The 18,111-nt window shown below is 39.1% G+C and overlaps 1 protein-coding gene across 1 annotated transcript in view; it reads left to right on the top strand.

Annotated features, from left to right (window-relative positions):
* FBN2 (fibrillin 2) overlaps positions 1-18,111 on the top strand; it is a 365,588-nt gene that overhangs the window by 5,459 nt on the left and 342,018 nt on the right. Inside the window, exons 3-5 of the mRNA XM_007947457.2 lie at positions 489-587; positions 4,760-4,855; positions 16,319-16,414. Of these exons, the coding sequence (XP_007945648.1) occupies positions 489-587; positions 4,760-4,855; positions 16,319-16,414 (291 nt within the window). The remainder of the gene's footprint in view (positions 1-488; positions 588-4,759; positions 4,856-16,318; positions 16,415-18,111) is intronic.

The raw sequence follows: 18,111 nt of genomic DNA, 5'->3' as shown, positions 1-18,111 counted from the left end.
TCCTACTTCCGTAGTGATACTGCCTCGGAAACCCAAGGAGGGGTCGCTATGAGTCGGGGCCGACTCGATGGCACATAACAACAACAACAACATACACACATATTTGTGTGTGTGTGTGTGTGTTTCCCTAAGAATATGCTTCCCCAGCCTTCTTAATTCTTTAAGATCAAGAGTGTCTTTGGGAATTCTGCATATAAATTCTTTCCCTTGAATGGAAAAGACAACCCATACTACTAAGAAAAGTTAAAGAATTAGGATTGTTGAACTTGAAATAGCTTCATTTGTTTGCAAATTATCTTATGGACACTTGTGAGAATTACTCCAATGTTTAGAATGGGTAATTTCATTACATATCTGAAATTAAACATTTTGTATCATGTATTTTAGAACTTTCCAGATTCATCGTTCTTAAGTACAGTTTTGTTTGTTTTATTAACTCTGGTTTACTACATAATCATCAGTTCTGTTTTCTATTGTGCTTTTCACAGCAATTTGTAGAAATAGTTGTGGAGATGGATTTTGTTCCCGCCCTAACATGTGTACTTGTTCCAGCGGCCAAATATCACCTACGTGTGGATCAAAATCAAGTATGTTTTTTGTATGTGACTTTGCTTACTGTCACTAAGGACTTAAGTTCCTTAGTAAATGTTAAATGTTCTTCTCAACAGGAAAGATGGGATCATTTTCCTTATAAATTGTTGTTGTGTCTGCTGTTGAGTCAGTTCCAACTCATAGTGCCTTCTAGGACAGAGTAGAACTTCCCCATAGGGACTCTTAAGGCTGTAATCTTTATGGGAACAGATCACCAGGTCTTTACTCCTGCAGAGCTACTGGTGTGTTCAAACAGTTGAGTGCTTAAGCATTGTGTCATCAGGGTTCCTTTCTCATAAACTAGATCTGTATTAATCTTTGAGTAAAAAATTTTTGGTGGCTTAGTTGTTTCCTCAAAGGCATCATGGTTTTCAGTGAGAATAGTGTTTTAATACTGGTTGAGGAATTATATGTATATGGAATTAGAAGAGCATGGGTTCAGTGGGACAAGTAAAAATTGGGAATAGTAGTTGTAATTTACTGGTTGTTTACTGCATGCCAGCTGCTGTTTTAAGTGTTTAGCTGTATTACCTTATTCCATATTTACGTCAACATTATGAGATACTAGTATTAGTCCATTTTACATAGGAGGAACTGATGTTTACATAGGCCAGGTAACTTGACCAAAGTAATACAGATTTGAATCTAGGCATTTTTATGCCCAAGTCTATTTTGTCAGCCTCTAGTCTGTAATGCTCTGGTAGCGTAGTGCCTAAGGCACTTGACTGCTAACTGGAAGGCTGACGGTTCAAACCTACCAGCCACTCCTCAGAAGGAAGATGGGGCAATCTACTTCCGTAGTCGTACTGCCTCAGAAACCCAAGGAGAGGGGTCGCTGTGAGTCGGGTCTGACTTGACGGCACGTAATAACAACAACAGTCTGTAATGCCAAGGAGCTCTGGTGGTATAGTGCCTAAGGCATTTGACTGCTAACCAGAAGGCTGGCAGTTCACACCACCAAGGAAGGAAGGTATGCTCTGCAGAAGGAAGATGTGGCAATCTACTTCCATAAAGATTTACCTCCTTGGAAACTAAAAGGGGGTCTCTATGAGTTGCAGTCAACTTGATGGCAGTGAGTTTGGTTTGGTTTGGTTAGTCTGTAGTGTCTTTGCTTAATTTCTCTGGCCAAATTTTGTGGCTTAGTTATCTAAGTGGGAAGGAGAAAAGAATTGGGAAAGCAAGGAATTTTTACTGAGTACTGATACATGTACCAGATACTTTGTATACATTAACTTATTCTACTTTTTACTCATTAATTCCCCACAATTCTGTACAATGGCTGTAACTGTGGACTAAGAATGTACTATTTACGGCTCAGTTAGAAATTATTAGGTCATTAAGGTCCAAGATAGAGCTCTGGTAGCGTAGCGCCTAAGGCTTTTGACTGCTAACCAGAAGGTTGGCGGTTCAAACCCACCAGCCACTCCTCAGAAGGAAGATTGGACAATCTGCTTCCATAGTGATACTGCCTCGGAAACCCATGGAGGGGTCACTATGAGTGAGGTCCGACTGGACGGCATATAACAATAACATCCAAGATTAATCTTTTAGGTCAGTGTTTTATAACAAGGCCAAAGAGATGATGATTAATTGCTTAACAAGTAAGTGCTTAAAATATGTAGCAAATAAGTATGAAATTTTTATATTTTTAAACATTATCTCTATGAATTTTCCCTAAAAAAAGTCTATATATAGACTCTATTGGATTCAAGGGTAGAAAATTAGAAGATTCAGTATTCATACAATAAATGCTATTATCAGAATCCTAAGGAGACCCATCTAACATATTGTTTCTTGATCTCAGCAAATCTAATGATTTATTTTACTTCAGCAACTCAAGATCTTATCTTCGAGGAAACCTCTGATGAAAACTCTAGTTTCACATTCTTTGAATATAATCTGTCATTTTCTCCAGCTTTTTAAAACCTATTATTCAGACTCTTCGAGACTTCCTTGACCATACTGATGAAATACTATACTCACCTGAACCTTACTTGCCTGATTGTCTGAAAGATGCCCATATCTCTATCTTGAACTTTCTGTCCTGCTTAATTTTCTAATAATTTAATTAATTAATTAAAATTAATTAATTAATTAAAATTTCAAATAATTTAATAATCAGCAAAAATCCAATCCTGGAGAATTTTTTTGCATCTCAATAGTTTTAATTCCTCCACCTGGGCAGGTGAGCATTCATTGGCCCACCCACAGTTTATAAAACGTGTTCAATTAGCAGAGATTCCATGAATTCACTTGGACTTGAGTAGTACTTGCCTCTTTCCATCAGGAACTTTTCTCATGTTTCCAGTCCTCCTCCTCCTGCTTGACGTCTTAAAGAATTTAGGACTACTAACCACTATCTAGGAGCTCTGATGGCATAGTGCCTAATGCATTTGACTGCTAACCAGAACCCACCAGCCACTCCTTGGAAGAAAGACTGGCCAATCTACTTCCGTAGAGATACCGCCTCAGAAACCCAAGGAGGGGTTGCTATGAGTCGGAATCGACTCAGCAGCAATGAGTTTTTTTTTTTTTTTTTAAACCACTGTCTGTTTGAAATGTTCCTTTTTTTCCCTTAACTTCCGTAATACCACTTGCCCACAGTTGTCCTTTTCTTGATTATTATTTTCTAATCTTATTTCTGTATCTTTATCAGCCTTCCATTCAGGGTTTCATGTTCCCAATAGTTCTTCCCACCCTGGGCAAATAGTTTATATAGATCTTTTTAACTACTGCCAATATATTGGTAACTCATAATTAGCTCCAGAGTAGAGCCCTCTATGAAGCTTCACATTTACGTGTTCTATTTTCTATTTGACATCTCCTCTTGGATATTTAGTAAGTATCTGAAACTTCATAGTATAGGCAAAGTGAAACTCTTTAATTCATTGCTAATCATAGACTATACTTCCAGATTCTCCTGTCCTAGTGAGTGGCATGGCCATTTTTTACTCAGTTGTTTAAGCAACTGCTTCTGTTTTTCCTATATCAAATATTTTAGCAGTATTTGTTGGTCCTACTGGCAAATCTGTCTTGTATTCAACACCACTGCTGTTGTGTCATTCAGGCTACCCTTGTCTTTTGCCTGGACTCTTATAGTAGCCTCCTGAGGTTCATCAGTTTCTAAGCTTGCCCTCTTCCCATCCATTCCCTAGAGAACAGCTAATCTTTTAACATAAATCACATCACCTCAATCTCCTATTTAAATCCTTCTGATGAAACTCCCTCTTGCATTTGGGATACAGTGCAAACTCTTCCATGGCGAAGCCACTGCATTCCCTGGACTCTACCTTCCTCTCTAAAATCTCCTCTTCTTGGTCCACTTCATTTTATCCACATGGATTTTTAAATTTTTCAAACAGTTTATTTTTTCAAATCTCAGATGGCGTAGTGCCTAAGGCATTTGACTGCTAACCAGAAGGTTGGTGGTTCAAACCCACAAGCCACTTCTTGGAAGGAAGGTTGGACAATCTACTTCCATAGTGATATTGCCTCAGAAACCCAAGGAGAGGTCACTATGAGTCAGATCTGACTCTGCAGCAGTGGGTTTGGTTTGAGTTTTGTTACCCTTCTGAGATCTTTAATTTTTTTTTCTCCCTGTAAAGCTCCTCTCTGGCATGTCTTATACCTGGCTCATTCTCATGCTTTCAGCCTCAGTTTAAGTATTTTATCACAGTGGTTTCCTCTGGCTCCTGGATCTGAATTCCTCTTTGGCTCCAGGTTATTTCTTTCTTTACAGTTTCCTTTAAAGAACTTATTACAATTTATAGTTACTTTGTGGTATTTATGTACTTGTATTTTGTCTGCCTCCTTCCTAAAGTGTAAGCTCCATGAAGGTGGAGTCCAAGTCCATCATGGCAGCACTGTACTGAGCACATCACTGGCATGCAGCAGTTGTGTTCTAAGTGACGAATGAGTGGCCCCTCCATGCTAGAAATTATGCTACTAGTCACCTTAAATTTATTTTTCTTAAACACTGGGAGTGTCATATATTTTAAGCACATACTGAATAGTGTAATCTAGGTATGTCTGTGTATGCATATATGACAAATAATAAAGACATGCTTGACTCATAACATTTACTTCTGCATTCAATATTTAGTTTTATACACATCATGCATTCTGTAATTTTAGCAATTGGTATTTTTATATTTTTTGTTCTTTGCAGTTCAGCAGTGCAGCGTTAGATGTATGAATGGTGGTACCTGTGCAGAAGACCATTGCCAGTGTCAGAAGGGTTATATTGGAACTTACTGTGGACAACGTAAGGAAACACTAGAATCTATTTATTATAAATAAGTTGCTTTAGTGAGTATTTCATGCTAAGTCATAACTTAAACTGACTTATAGTTTTGGCTGTGAGTTTGAATCGCCAGTCTTCTGGTTAGCAGTCAAATGCCTTAGGCACTAGGCCACCAGACCTCCTTTCATGACTTACTGGTTCATGTGAAATATATGATTCTTTTTTAAAAAGTAATTTTATGTAGTAAGCCATATCTTGCAATTGAATTTGTAATTTTTATCCTGTAAGAAATTTTGTCCTCTTAGAACTTTTTTGCTTTAGATTGTTGATGTTGTTGAATACTATTAGTGTTTTCCCAAACTTCACAAAAATCATGAGTAAATATTTACTTGTTTTTCTTTTGTCAAGCTCCATAAAGCATATATTGCTTTCTGAAAAAAAAAAAAAAAAATGGTGAACTCTGTTTTGGTCTCTCTTCTCTTTTTCTCTCCCTTTCTCTCTTTGCATATGTGTATATTTTATATACATAGATTTTTAATATATCTCAAAATCAACTTGAGGAAAGCTGATCTTATAAATTGTCCTGTGCATAAATATATTCAATACCACAATACTAGGATACAAAATTTTAAAAATTAGATGTGATTGTGAAAGAAGGAACTTTAAACAAGCAAAACTCTTTACTGGAGAAAATCCTGCACTGATCAGGAAATACTCTTTTAGCAAGGACGTAAGGATTGAAACTCCTGATTGTGACACATCACTGGGGAATACTGTAGGTTAGTGTTCCCCAGACTGTGGGAGTTTTATAGGAAGTTACATACTTCTGAGTGTGGGTGAGCAAAAGGATGTGACATTAAAGTTGAATCACAAATGGTTAGAAAGTTGCTTTTCAGTTCATTTGTGTTTCCTCTGATTTTTACAGAGTCTAGGTTTACTGCTAATCTTCAAGACCTCCTTGAGAATAAAGTGGGGTAAGAGGGAGAGATTCTGGGTCAGCAGTCCTCTGCAATTTTATACCAGGAGTCAGGGAAGACATTTCTGGGAAGATGATATTAGAATACAGATCTGAGTCAAGTGAGAAAATAAGCTGTGCTTTTAGGTCTATGGGAAGAGTGTTTTAGGGAAAAGTATATTCAAAGGACTTGTGGGGGGAACAGACGCCATGTATTTTGGAAACCAGAAGACAATCAAGTGAGGAAATGGAATAATGGTAGGAGATGAGTTCAGAGAGGGAGGTAGAGGACCTTGTGAGCCAAAGAAAGAAATTTGGATTATACTCTAAATAATATGGTAAGCCATGGAAGGGTTTGATCAATGGAGTGATGTGATCTAATTTATTTTATATACATATACATATGTATATATACATATATATGTGTAAATGTACATATACATACGTAAAATGGTTTGAGCAGTGAAGTGATGTGATCTCATTTATTTTACATACGTATATGTATATAGGATGAGCTCTGGTGGCATAGTGTCTAAGGCACTTGACTGCTAACCAGAAGACTGGCGATTCAAGCTCACCAGCCACTCCTCGAAAGGAAGATTGGGCAATCTACTTCTGTAGAGATACCCCCTTGGAAACCTGGGAAGGGTTTGCTATGAATTGAATCAACTTGATGGCAGTGAGTTTGGTTTGGTATATGTGTATGTTGTTGTTGTTGTTATGTGTACATATATATACTTAAATCACTCTGCCTACTGTGTTGCGATGGTTTGTAGAAAAGACGAGAGAAAATGAATAGACCAGTTAGGAGGCTACAGTGGTGGTGCTGGTCAATGATGTATAGTTTTGGAGGTAGAATATATGGTAGGAAGTGTGTGCTGAGGGTTGGTGGAAGAAGGAAACAGGAAAAGCAAAGATAAAAGTGACATACAGAGGGATTTTGAGGAGCACCTGGTTGAATGGTAGTGCTGTTTCCTGATAGGGTACACTGAGTAGGGAGGAATAGGTTGGGTAGTGTATGTGGTGGGGCTGAAGACAAGGGCTATCGAGGGTCCTGTTTTGGATTTGTTAGTTTGCTATCTCTTAGATCCCCAGTATCCTTGGGTGGCACACATGGTTAAGTGTTCAGCTACTAAATTAAAGATTGGTGGTTCAAATCCACTCACAGATGTCTTAAAAGAAAGACCTGGTGATCTACATCCAACAGATTAGAGCCATTGAAAAGTCTGTGTGAAGCATAGTTTTATTCTGAAACACATGGGTTACCATGAGTCATAACTCAACTGTAGCTGATTTTGTTTTGGTTTGTTAGATGTCCAAGTACAAAGATATATGAACTCAGATCTTAGGAGAAAAGTTAGAAATAGATGAATTAGGGAGCATACAGATTGCATTTTTTATATGGATAATATTTAACTAGACACCTAGGTGACAATAACTAGGAAGTTGGTGTAGATAAAGAAGGGAAGAAGGTTGGAGCCATAGTCTTGATCCACCCCAACATTTTGAGGTAGGGAAGAGGAGGAGGAGACAACAAAGTGAGAAATAATGGGTAATAAGACAGGAGGAAAACTGTGAAAGAGTATGGTTGCCAAGTGGGCAGGGGGGCTGCATCTTCTGACCTCCTCTAACCCCACAAGAGAAAGACAGAATCACCATCAATAGCCCAAGGCCTATTCCCATGAGGCCAGACATGCTGTTTCCTTCCAGTCCTTTCACCAACCATTCCTCCCCCAGCACCCACCACCTCTCTGCTGGATTTGATAATTCACTGCAGTGGCCACACAGAACTCACAGATTATGGGGTTTATTAGGGAAGCACCAGACTACAATTGAAGTTCAGAAATGCACTCAGTCTGTTGCAGCCAGCTGTCTCACTCAGCAGCCGGCAGTCTCAGTAGCACATTGCTTTCTCAGTAGTGCATGTCTCTTGCGTCTCTCTCTCTCTCTCTCTCAGCGGTGTGTTTTCTCTCAGCAGCACGTCTTTCTTAGACAGCCGTCAGAAGAACCCCTTCTGCCTCTAGGAGTGCTCCTTTTAAGCCTAGCAGAGTGGCCAAACTAAGCAATTCCAACATCAGAATTCTATACACCTGAGAGAGAGAGAGAAATTCCCCAAGATTACTTCGTGCCACTCTCAACAGAAATACCCCAGGTAGATAACTTTAACAATTAGGAGCTATTCAATTGCTTACGGCAAATTCCACCATGGAGTTTACAAAGACGTATGGCTAGAAAAGCCACACTATGTAATTTACTACACCGTAGGCCACCCCCTCTATTTTCTAGTCATTATCACTTTTATACTTCAAAAATTAACATCCCCTTCACCATCACGTTAAGAATAACCACACCTATGAAAACGTGTAAGCCTGCCACTTCATGCCTTTCTCTCCCCCCATTTTAAATAGTCAATTTCTAATTTGCCCATCCCTATCAAACTTGACTGCTAACCAGAAAGCTGGTGGTTCAAACCCACCAGCCACTCCTCAGAAGGAAGGTTGGGCAATCTACTTCTGTAGTGATACCACCTTGGAAACCCAAGGAGGGTTTGCTATGAGTCGGATCTGACTCAACGACACATAACAACATCAAACAAGTACTCTGAGGAGACAAGCACAGTCCTTTCTCTCTGGAGAATCTTCTGTTCTGCTTGGAAAGTTCAGGCATCAGCATCCATAAACAAGCAAAGCCCAGCCCAGCACAAGCCATCAAATTGCAACAACTTGACACCAGCTCAATGTCAAACATCTTCCTTTTTGTTTGGTTGGGTGATGGTCAGTTCAGCCCTAGCCATCCCAGCTCAGTCATGGGTACCAGCTACTGAGTTTGGGAGTCAAACTCTTCCCTTCATTTGAGACCAGCCAGCACCTTCTTTCACATCCTCAGTCCTCAGGGACTATTTTGGTGCCTGTATGCCCACAACTCCTCGCACTTCAGACCAATCAGCTCTTCCTCTCATCCCCAGCTTCTATTGCCTAGGTCAAAGAGTACCAAACTCAGCCCATTTCTTCTTTGCTGCACTCGCCCCATTTCCACTCAAGTGGACCCAGGTGGTCACAAGTGAGCAGCATACAAGCCTACTACTCACTGGCTTCCTTTAACTTTCAGTCCTGGAAGGTGTTACTCTCATGGACCATGACTTCCCAGCCTTGATGCACCCAAAGCGTATCTGCTTGCTCAGAATTCAAAAAAGTGAAGCATTCATTTTTTTTCTGTAGGTCCTGTCTTCAAACACAGATCTTCTGTTCTCTCAGTAGTTCTAGTTGGGGCTCAGGTTTTCTACCTAAGCCCCTAATACTCTACACACAGGGCTTGAAACAAAAGCCTGTGTTTCTGCTTGGCAAATTCTATTTCCTCTTTTAACATATCCATCAAGTATCAGCTGAAGATGGACTTAACACGCTCTCTGTTATCCATACCCCATAATCATTTCTAATGTACAAGCAGGTAAGAGAATATTCAATACACGTAGTACATTCAGATAAACACATAATCCAAAACACATAATCGTTTTTTTAAGACGTTCCAGGTTCATCTCTTCACCTTGATTACCTTCTCTTTCTATGTATATGTTCTTGGTCCTTTTGCTGGGTGTAAACAAAAGCCCTAGACTGTTAATCAGTTACCTCCTTTAATGGGTAACACCAACCAAAGTAACCATCTAAGAATCCAAAGTTTCCCTTCCCAGGCCCCTTCCTTCCTTCTTTTATAAAATTTCATGCCTCTGTGAGTCTGGAACCACTGCAATGAATCCTACCACTTCTGATACCACCTACCAACGGGGCAAGAGAGCTGCATGTTCTGACCTCCTCTAACCCACAAGAGTAAGGCAGAGTCACCATCAGTAGCCCAAGGCCTATTTCTGTGAGGCCAGACATGCTGCCTCCCTCCAGCTCTTTCACCAACCATTCCTCTCGTAGCACCCACCACCTCTCTTCTGGGTTCGATAATTCGCTACAGTGGCCACACAGAACTCACAGATTATGGCGTTTATTAGGGAAGCACCAGACTACAATACAAGTTCAGAAATGCACTCAGTCTCTTGCAGCCAGCCATCTCACTCAGCAGCTGGCAGTCTCTGTAGCACATTGCTCTCTTGGTAGTGCGTGTCCCTTTTGTCTCTCAGCAGTATGTGTCTCTTGCATCTCTCTCTCATGTGTGTGTGTCTCTCATGTCTCTCAGGAGTATGTTTCTCAGCAGCAAGTTGTTCTCAGCCTGCAGTCAGAGAGACTCCTTCTGCCTCTAGAAGGGCTCCTTTTGAGGCTAGCAGAGTGGGCAAACTAACTAGTCCCAACATCAGAATTCTATACACCTGAGAGAGAAAAAACTTCCCAGAAGATTGCTTTGTGCCACTCTCAACAGAAATACCCCAGGTAGATAACTTTAGCAATCAGGAGCTATTCAGTTGCTCATGGCAAATTCCACCATGGAGTTTACAAAAATGTATGGCTAGAAAAGCCACACTATGTGATTTACTACACTGCAATGGTATTTTGGAAGACAAATGAAGAAGGCAGCACCATTGGGTTGATTCTGACTCATAGAAACCCCATAGGACAGGGTAGAACTGCTCTATAGGGTTTGGAAGGCTATAAATCTTGAAGGAAGCAGACTGCCACACTTTTCTTTGGCAGCAGCACCCATAGCAAAGATTTATCTACCCCTACACCAGAGCCACATGATTTTGTTTCTTTTTTTTTTTTTTTAAACATTTTTAACCTGGCTTGGAATGCCATTTTTTATCTGATAGTGTTTTGTGCAAGTAACAATCATAATTTCACTTTGATTGATGCTCAGGTGGTTGTCCCTATGCTAAATGGTGCAAGAGACATCTAATAAAAATATGCACCTTATTAGCTAGCACAAGTAGGTGTTCAGCAAATGTTTGTTGAATAAAATTGTACTCAAAATTCTCAGCTTGTGTAGTACATGTTCAATGTTCATTTCCACAAACTGACCAAATAAAACAGGGTACACGTTCCCAGATTGAGGTAGGTGGCTAAGAACCAACTCACATTTCTATCCATATTATGGCTTTTTCTCTCCTGCCTTTGCGTTAAGTCTCAGTACCAGGTGTGTGCGTTTTTTTTTTTTTTTTTTGCTTCCTGGGTGGTTAACATTCTTTCTCTGATGGAAATTTACAATACTTGGTTTTTTTCCCAGTTCTAGTTGAAATATAAATTTCTGCCTCCATTATGTTTTGTTACAAAACTAACTAAATAAATAAACAAATAACTTCCATCACAACTCATTGAAAAGAAAGAAATTTACTGATTTTTTTGGTCTGCATTTATCTGTGTTTTCTGTTTCTCTTTTGCATTTGCTGTGTATTGTAAACTTTGGATGCTATAAGCAGATCTTGTTTTCCATACAAATATTCTACATTAAAAGAGAGTATTAAAGTTTATGCTCAAAAAAACTCACTGCCATTGGGTTGATTCCAACTCTTAGTGAACCCCATTGGGTGTCTAAGGTGGTAAATCTTTATGGAAGTAGATTGCCCCCTCTTCCAAGGATCAGCTGGTGGATTTGAACTGCCAGCCGTCTGGTTAGCAATCAAATGCCTTAGGCACTGTGCCACAAGAGCTTGTTACACATAACCCTAAAATGTGCAAACAGTGTGTACTTAGCTTTATACAATGTTTTATTTAACATTCAAATTCATGTTTTATTTAATATTCAAATTCCTATGGGGTAGGGCAGTGTCATATTACCCAGTAAGTGAGGTAAACATGGGTTTACTTTTGCTTAGTTATTAACCTGTAATGGGCAGTTTCACTTTTTTTTTTGAAACCACATCAAAGATTCTGCTTCTGGCTATGGCTGGCATCTGTCTCTTTCCCAACCCCATAGCACCTTCCTACAGAATCAAAGCCTTTTTTCACATATACAATCCCTGACAGTACAGCGTATGTGTGCTTTCCTACTAATTAGTAATAAGTTACTAATAAGTGCTTACTTACTAATAAGCATTTGTGCTTACTCACTAAGCGCAGTCCTACTTATGCTTACTTACTAATCTGTAGTGAACAGTTTCACAAATGGGAGCCTTCACTAAAAATTAGTAAGTAAGCATAAGCAAAGCCATGCTTACCTTGCTTATTGGGTAGTCTGCTTTTGAGGTGGGAGCTATTAGGTTTATTTTACAAGCAAGGAGACACAATCAGAAAGCTGACATGGCTAGAAGGTGACAGGAGTCTCGGAGCCCATTATCTCTTCACTTCATGATTCTGCTCCCAAAATAATGGGAGAGTGAAATTTGCTTGTGTAGCAGGATTTTTCCTAGTATTTACAGTACCTCAAGAACTACAGTGGGTGACAGTTAAAAAATGATACAAATTCTGGTTCCAGAAAGCAAATTTTGAGCCCTAAAAGTGCTCACTCTGTCATGAGAGGAATATAAACAAATGTTTGTACCACTGGGTCCCAAACCTTTTGCTCATAGGACCTCTTTATATTTTTTAAAATTGAAGATCCCAGAGATCTTTTGTATGGGTTGTATCTATATTTACAGTATTAGAAATTAACACATAAATTTTACCCAGTTACTTACTAGTTCATTTAAAAGTAATAGTAAACTCATGTTACGTGTTAACCTGAATACTTAGAACAATAATGATATTTTCCAAACCCCCCTCAAAAAAGAAAGGAAGAGAGGCATTGTTTTAAATTTTGAAAGTCTCTTTACTGTCTAGCTTAACAGAAGACAGCTGGATTATCATAGCTGCTTCTGCATTCAGTCTCCTGTGATAACACTGTTTTGGTTAAAGTACATGAAGAAAATTTGGTCTCACACAGATATAGTTGGAAGGCGAGGTGCATTTTAGTTGTGAATTTCTCAGGTAGCCTCTGGAATACTCCAGTACACACTTCTGAGAGAATGGGAGTGAAAAAGGCAAATAGCATCTTAGACTTAGGAAAATAGCTTTTACCTTGTGGATCCTTGAGCTCACTTTGAAAACTGCTGGTCTGTACAACTCATTGCCATTGAGTCGTACAAAGTGATAAATAATTTCATTAATGAGTTCATCTAATGTGTATTTAGAATCTCCAGGAAGGAGCTCTGGTAGCATAGTGTGCCTAAGGCACTTGACTGCTAACCAGAAGACTGGCGTTCAAACCCACCAGCTACTCCTCAGAAGGAAGATGGGGCAATCTACTTCCGTAGTGATACTGCCTCAGAATCCAAGGAGGGGTCATTATGAGTCAGGGCCAACTCGATGGCACACAACAACAACAACAACAACAACACAAAGGAATAAACATGTACTATTGAGATTCATTAATTGGGATAGGAAATGACAGCTTTCAAGTAAATGACAAAAGATGTGATTTTTAATTAAATATCTTTGGTTTAATATGTTTTATATAAATATTGTTGAATTTGCTGTCTCACCACATCACACAAAAATGACTGGGCAGATTTTTTACTGTGTTTGAATATTCAGAATGATGTGACAGAAAATAAACTATATTCATGAAATTCCCTTTACATAGCCACAGGAGAGCATAAAAAAGGACAGTTAGTGAAATTGAGGTTTGAGAGGGCTGTGTGACTGTTGATGCTGAAAGTTTCATGTGACTGAACAAGCTTTGTGAAAAGAACACAAAGTAGATTCAAATGTGAACACACATCAAGTCATTGCAGGTGATAATTTTGCTCAGGCTGCTTCTCACTTGAATAAGGCAGTCCCCAGGTTATGAACATTTGACTTACAGACAGCTACTTTGTGCCCTTTAATGTTACCCAAATTTGCCTTCACTTTGAAACAATTGAACCTACCCTTACTTGCAATAAATTCTTCATTCATCACAATTACCTTCACTTCTGCAGGTGCAGTGTTTAAATAATTGTAAATCTTCAGGCCTTCTCTTGCATTACAAAACCAAAACCAACTCACTGCTATTGAGTCAATTCCAAATCATAGCGACCCCTTTTGGGTTTCTGAGTTGGTAAATCTTTACAAAAGTAGATTGCCTAGTCTTTCTTCCATGGAGTGGCTTTAAACCACTGACCTTCTGGTTAGCAGTCAAATGCCTTAGGCACGATGCCACCAACGCGCCTTTCTTGCTCTAATGCAAGGCTAAATAAGAACCATATGCACTATTCTGATTTACTGACAAATTGGACTTAAAGACGCACTTATGAATGGATCTTTTTGGTAACCTGGGATGGCCTTGTCTTGAATAACACGATGTTGTGTGCCCCAGGTGAACAACAGTATGGATTCATTTAGTTAACAATGATGGATGGTTGTCTTTAAGCAATGGTTAGGAGTTGAGCTAAAAGCTCACTAAGTTATAATGATCACCTGTTTCCTGAAAAATGAGGTTCAACCTGTGCTGGAAGTGCTCTTAAAAGACCAAGGTTTATCCAGCCCTTTTCTACCTGGGAATTAGAAGTTTTATTCTGGAACACCCCGAGAAAAGCCTTTCCTCTGCTTACTCAAGAATATATCCTCAGTATCCTAATGCTTTTGCCCCATTTGTGTCTTAAAGACTAGTACAGTTTGAGGGAACGTCTGAGAAAACGAACCTACAGCATGATAGTACTTAAGAATGTTCCTCACATTGCAGTTAATTACGTTAGATTAGTGTTACCTTTTGCTGTGTTATCTTTTTTAACAATTCGAAATTGTGAATCCTGGTGATTGTTTCTGCAGAACGACACACTACTTAACCCACTGCCAGGTTTTTGTTTTCTTCTGCATTCGTTCTCACTTTCATCTTTGTCATGCTCCTGGTGGCCTTTATGCCCTTTCTTTTATCCTTCATAATTATTTGTCCAGCAGTGATGAGTTGGAAGTGCTGTGTAGAACCCATGACCCACACTGCTGTGTCCAAGACTCAGCTTGGGACAGGTGAAGGAACAGAAAGGTGTCTTTCTGAGGGAACTGTGCTTGTGCAGAGGCACACAGGATCCTTCCTTTGATCAAAGTGTAATTGCAGACACAGAGTCCAAGGTCATTGGCATGGTGCTTCTTTAGATGAAAGATACCTTTTGTTCCCAAATGCATTTTGTTCCTGCTTACTATCAGCAGAACAGAAATGACTCCATGCATACTGAGTAACGCTAGGTAATCCAGTTCAATATTTCTGGTAAGGAAATAGTAGCAGAATTGCATCTGTATACTTAACTACCTATCAGTGAATTTGTGGAGCTTCCTAGTTTTGATAGTATCTCACTTGAAGTATACTTAAATATGTTTTACTCCCTAACATCCCTTTTTAAATTTAAAATAATTAATGTTTCCATACTCTAATTTTGGAGAACAGGTGATAGAATACTTTATCATCCTTTTCATTTGTAAGAATAGTGTTTCTGTTCAGGATGGTGGGTTGGGAAACAGACCCTTAGTATGAGTATTTTCTCTCGGAGAAGATACAGTTTTTTAATGCAGCTGCTGTAAGTTCTTATTTTTCAAGGATTCTAAAGAGTGATCCTGTAGAAGGACACTTTTCTTGCTGCGGGTGCTGGCTGCTGACTGAGTTATGCTGTAGGGCGGTGCAGTGTGGAGAGGGAGCGGCTCAGCTTCAGATCAGGCTCGTGGGCTCCCTCTGAGCCCTTGGCACAACTCAACCCAACCTGGCCTCCCGGGTCAGAAATAAAAACCAATGCAAGGGAGTGTGTGCTCTGTGTGTGTGTCATCATGATTAGAAAAAAATGGACTCTGGGTTAATTTTCTATGAGCGTGCTTATTATATTGACTAAGGGAGGTTTTCTGTTTTTCTATTCAATCCAGCTGTGTGTACCCTCTATGCAGTTGATGTTTCTCTTGGTATTTTATTGCTGAAGTTGATGGTATTCCCAAAATTCATGTTGCCCTTTCCGATTTATTTTTCCTGGCTTTATTTTCTTCTTTGACTTTTGCTTCTTTCATTTATTGCTGTATCCTCTTTACTTTTTTCATATCACATTCTTTTTCTTTTATTCTTCTCTCCCTGCTCCCTAGACTCTGCCTTTTCTCTTAATTTTCTCATATTTCATTAATTTTATTTTTTGTGGATACATTATAGCATTAAAAAGAAACTAACTAACCCACTTCCATCCAGTTGATTCTGACTCCCATCAACCCTGTGGAACTGTCCCATGGGGTTTCCAAGGCTGTAAATCGTTAAGGAAACAGACTGCCTTATCTTTCTCCTATGGAGCTGCTGGTGGGTTCAAACTGCCTATCTTTTGATTAGCAGCCAAAAGCTTTAACCACTCTAATATAGCATTTGTAGGGCCAATATGGAGGATTGAATAGTTATATTCTGAGTAAATAAGCATCAGATTCAGCTGATACTTGGGATTCTAATAAATAAAATAACTTGCATTTACCACAAATTCAACAATATGATTTGCATGAATTGTTTAGACTTCTATCTTACCATATGCTTAAATATATTAAATGCATGATGCAAACTGAACATGTGTTTTAGAGATGTAATTTAACATGAGACCATTCACTGGCAGCATCACCACACAGCTGTATTGTACTCAGAGATTTGCTATGTAATGAGCTTCTTGCTGTGTTTATGTGCAGCTGTCTGTGAAAATGGATGTCAGAATGGCGGACGTTGTATTGGACCCAACCGCTGTGCTTGTGTGTATGGATTCACTGGTCCACAGTGTGAAAGAGGTAAGGAAAAAGGAATATGAAGCTCAGTTTGGAGAAGTCTGTTTTATTTTGTTGTAAATATATGTACTTTTTGTTACAAAATGAAAATTCTTCTACTGAAAATATACTTTTTCTTTGATTATGTCTGTAATGTGAAGGTAAGATGTAGAGACAACTAAAAGCAGCAGAAGTGTTTCACTGTTTTACACTAGAATGATCTCAGTTCAGGAGGCCAACTTTGGGACTATGACTATTGGATAATTTTGAGTAAGTGGTTGGTGCCAAATTCTAATAATTCAAACTAGGAGTCACTGTTGTGTGTGCCTTGGTTGTGTAGTCCATAAAATCTGATTTAAACTGGTGGCATAGTGCTTAAGGCATTTGACTGCTAAACAGAAGGTTGGTGGTTCAAACCCACCAGCCACTCCATGGAAGGAAGATGGGGCAGTCTACTTCTGTAAAGATTTATCACCTTGGAAACCCAATGGAGGTTCCTATGAGTTAGAATCAACTCGAAGGCAGTGAGTTTTTTCGATTTTGGTTAACTGATAAGGAAACACATTACTTCCCATTACAAAAAGTCCAGAGCCTCGTGGTTTCAGGTAGGATGTGCTCAGTCCTTTAACTCTGTTTTTCTTGGTTCTGCCATCCTTTGTGTGTTTGTTTAGCCTTACCCTGCAGTTGGTTATGGTTGTAAGTTGTTAGCAGTAACCCAAGTAACATGTTTCTGTGTTCACCTACATATACAGAAAACCTCTACTTTAGCGATAGACCAATGACAGCCTTCCAGAGGTACTCCATATGCTGGTTAGCTTAAGCTTGAGTGTCTGAACAAATACATGACTAGGGGATGGTATTATATGTTTGAGGTAGACTTACCAGAATCTGCCTTTGTATCAGGAGGTGGAGGAAGCTTTCCCCAACATCACATAGAATCAAGAATTAATATCTGGATCAAGTAGAGGTTCTGTTGGGCAGGAGAAAAGGAATGAGGAAATGGACGCTGGTTAGGTATTCCAATATTGTCTACTTTATCCAAGTTGATTATCAGTCAGGTTATTATCAGTATGGTAAATGCAATTTACCATAATTTGATCAGTGGTTTAAACTCACTGGCTTAGAGACAGCTGAAAATTTCCAATGTTGATAATCAAAGTGAACTATTAATGTTCTAATACCAGATATGTACCATAGCATATCAAAGGAATTAAACTTTATAAATGTGTTAAGTAACTGTTTTACATTGAACAATAAGAATAAGAATGAAAGTAAACTAAAAGTAATAGTATACTTCTGTAAATAGTGGTGATAATTGTATTGTTTGATGCATGTAATTAACACTGATTCATACATTTAAAAATGGTTAAAATGACAAAATTTTTGTTATATATATTTATGAACGAACCAAACTCACTGCTGTCGAGTCAGATCTGACTCATAGCGACCTGTCCATGGGTTTCCAAGGTGGTATCGCTATGAAAATAGATTGCCCAGTCTTCCTTCTAAGGAGCAGCTGGTGGATTTGAACCACTAGCTTCTGTTTTGCAGTCAAATTCCATAGGCACTATGCCACAGAGCAGTATAAATATGTTGTTGTTGTTATGTGTCGTCGAGTCAAACCTGACTCATAGTGACCCCTCCTTGGGTTTCCGAGGCAGTATCACTACAGAAGTAGGATTGCCCAACCTTCCTTCCGAGGAGTGGCTGGTGGGTTTGAA

Source organism: Orycteropus afer, unplaced genomic scaffold (assembly GCF_000298275.1).
Source record: "Orycteropus afer afer isolate SDZICR_OR568_19922 unplaced genomic scaffold, OryAfe1.0 scaffold00185, whole genome shotgun sequence".
NCBI lineage: Eukaryota > Metazoa > Chordata > Mammalia > Tubulidentata > Orycteropodidae > Orycteropus > Orycteropus afer.
This window is presented reverse-complemented; position numbering and strand designations above follow the sequence as displayed.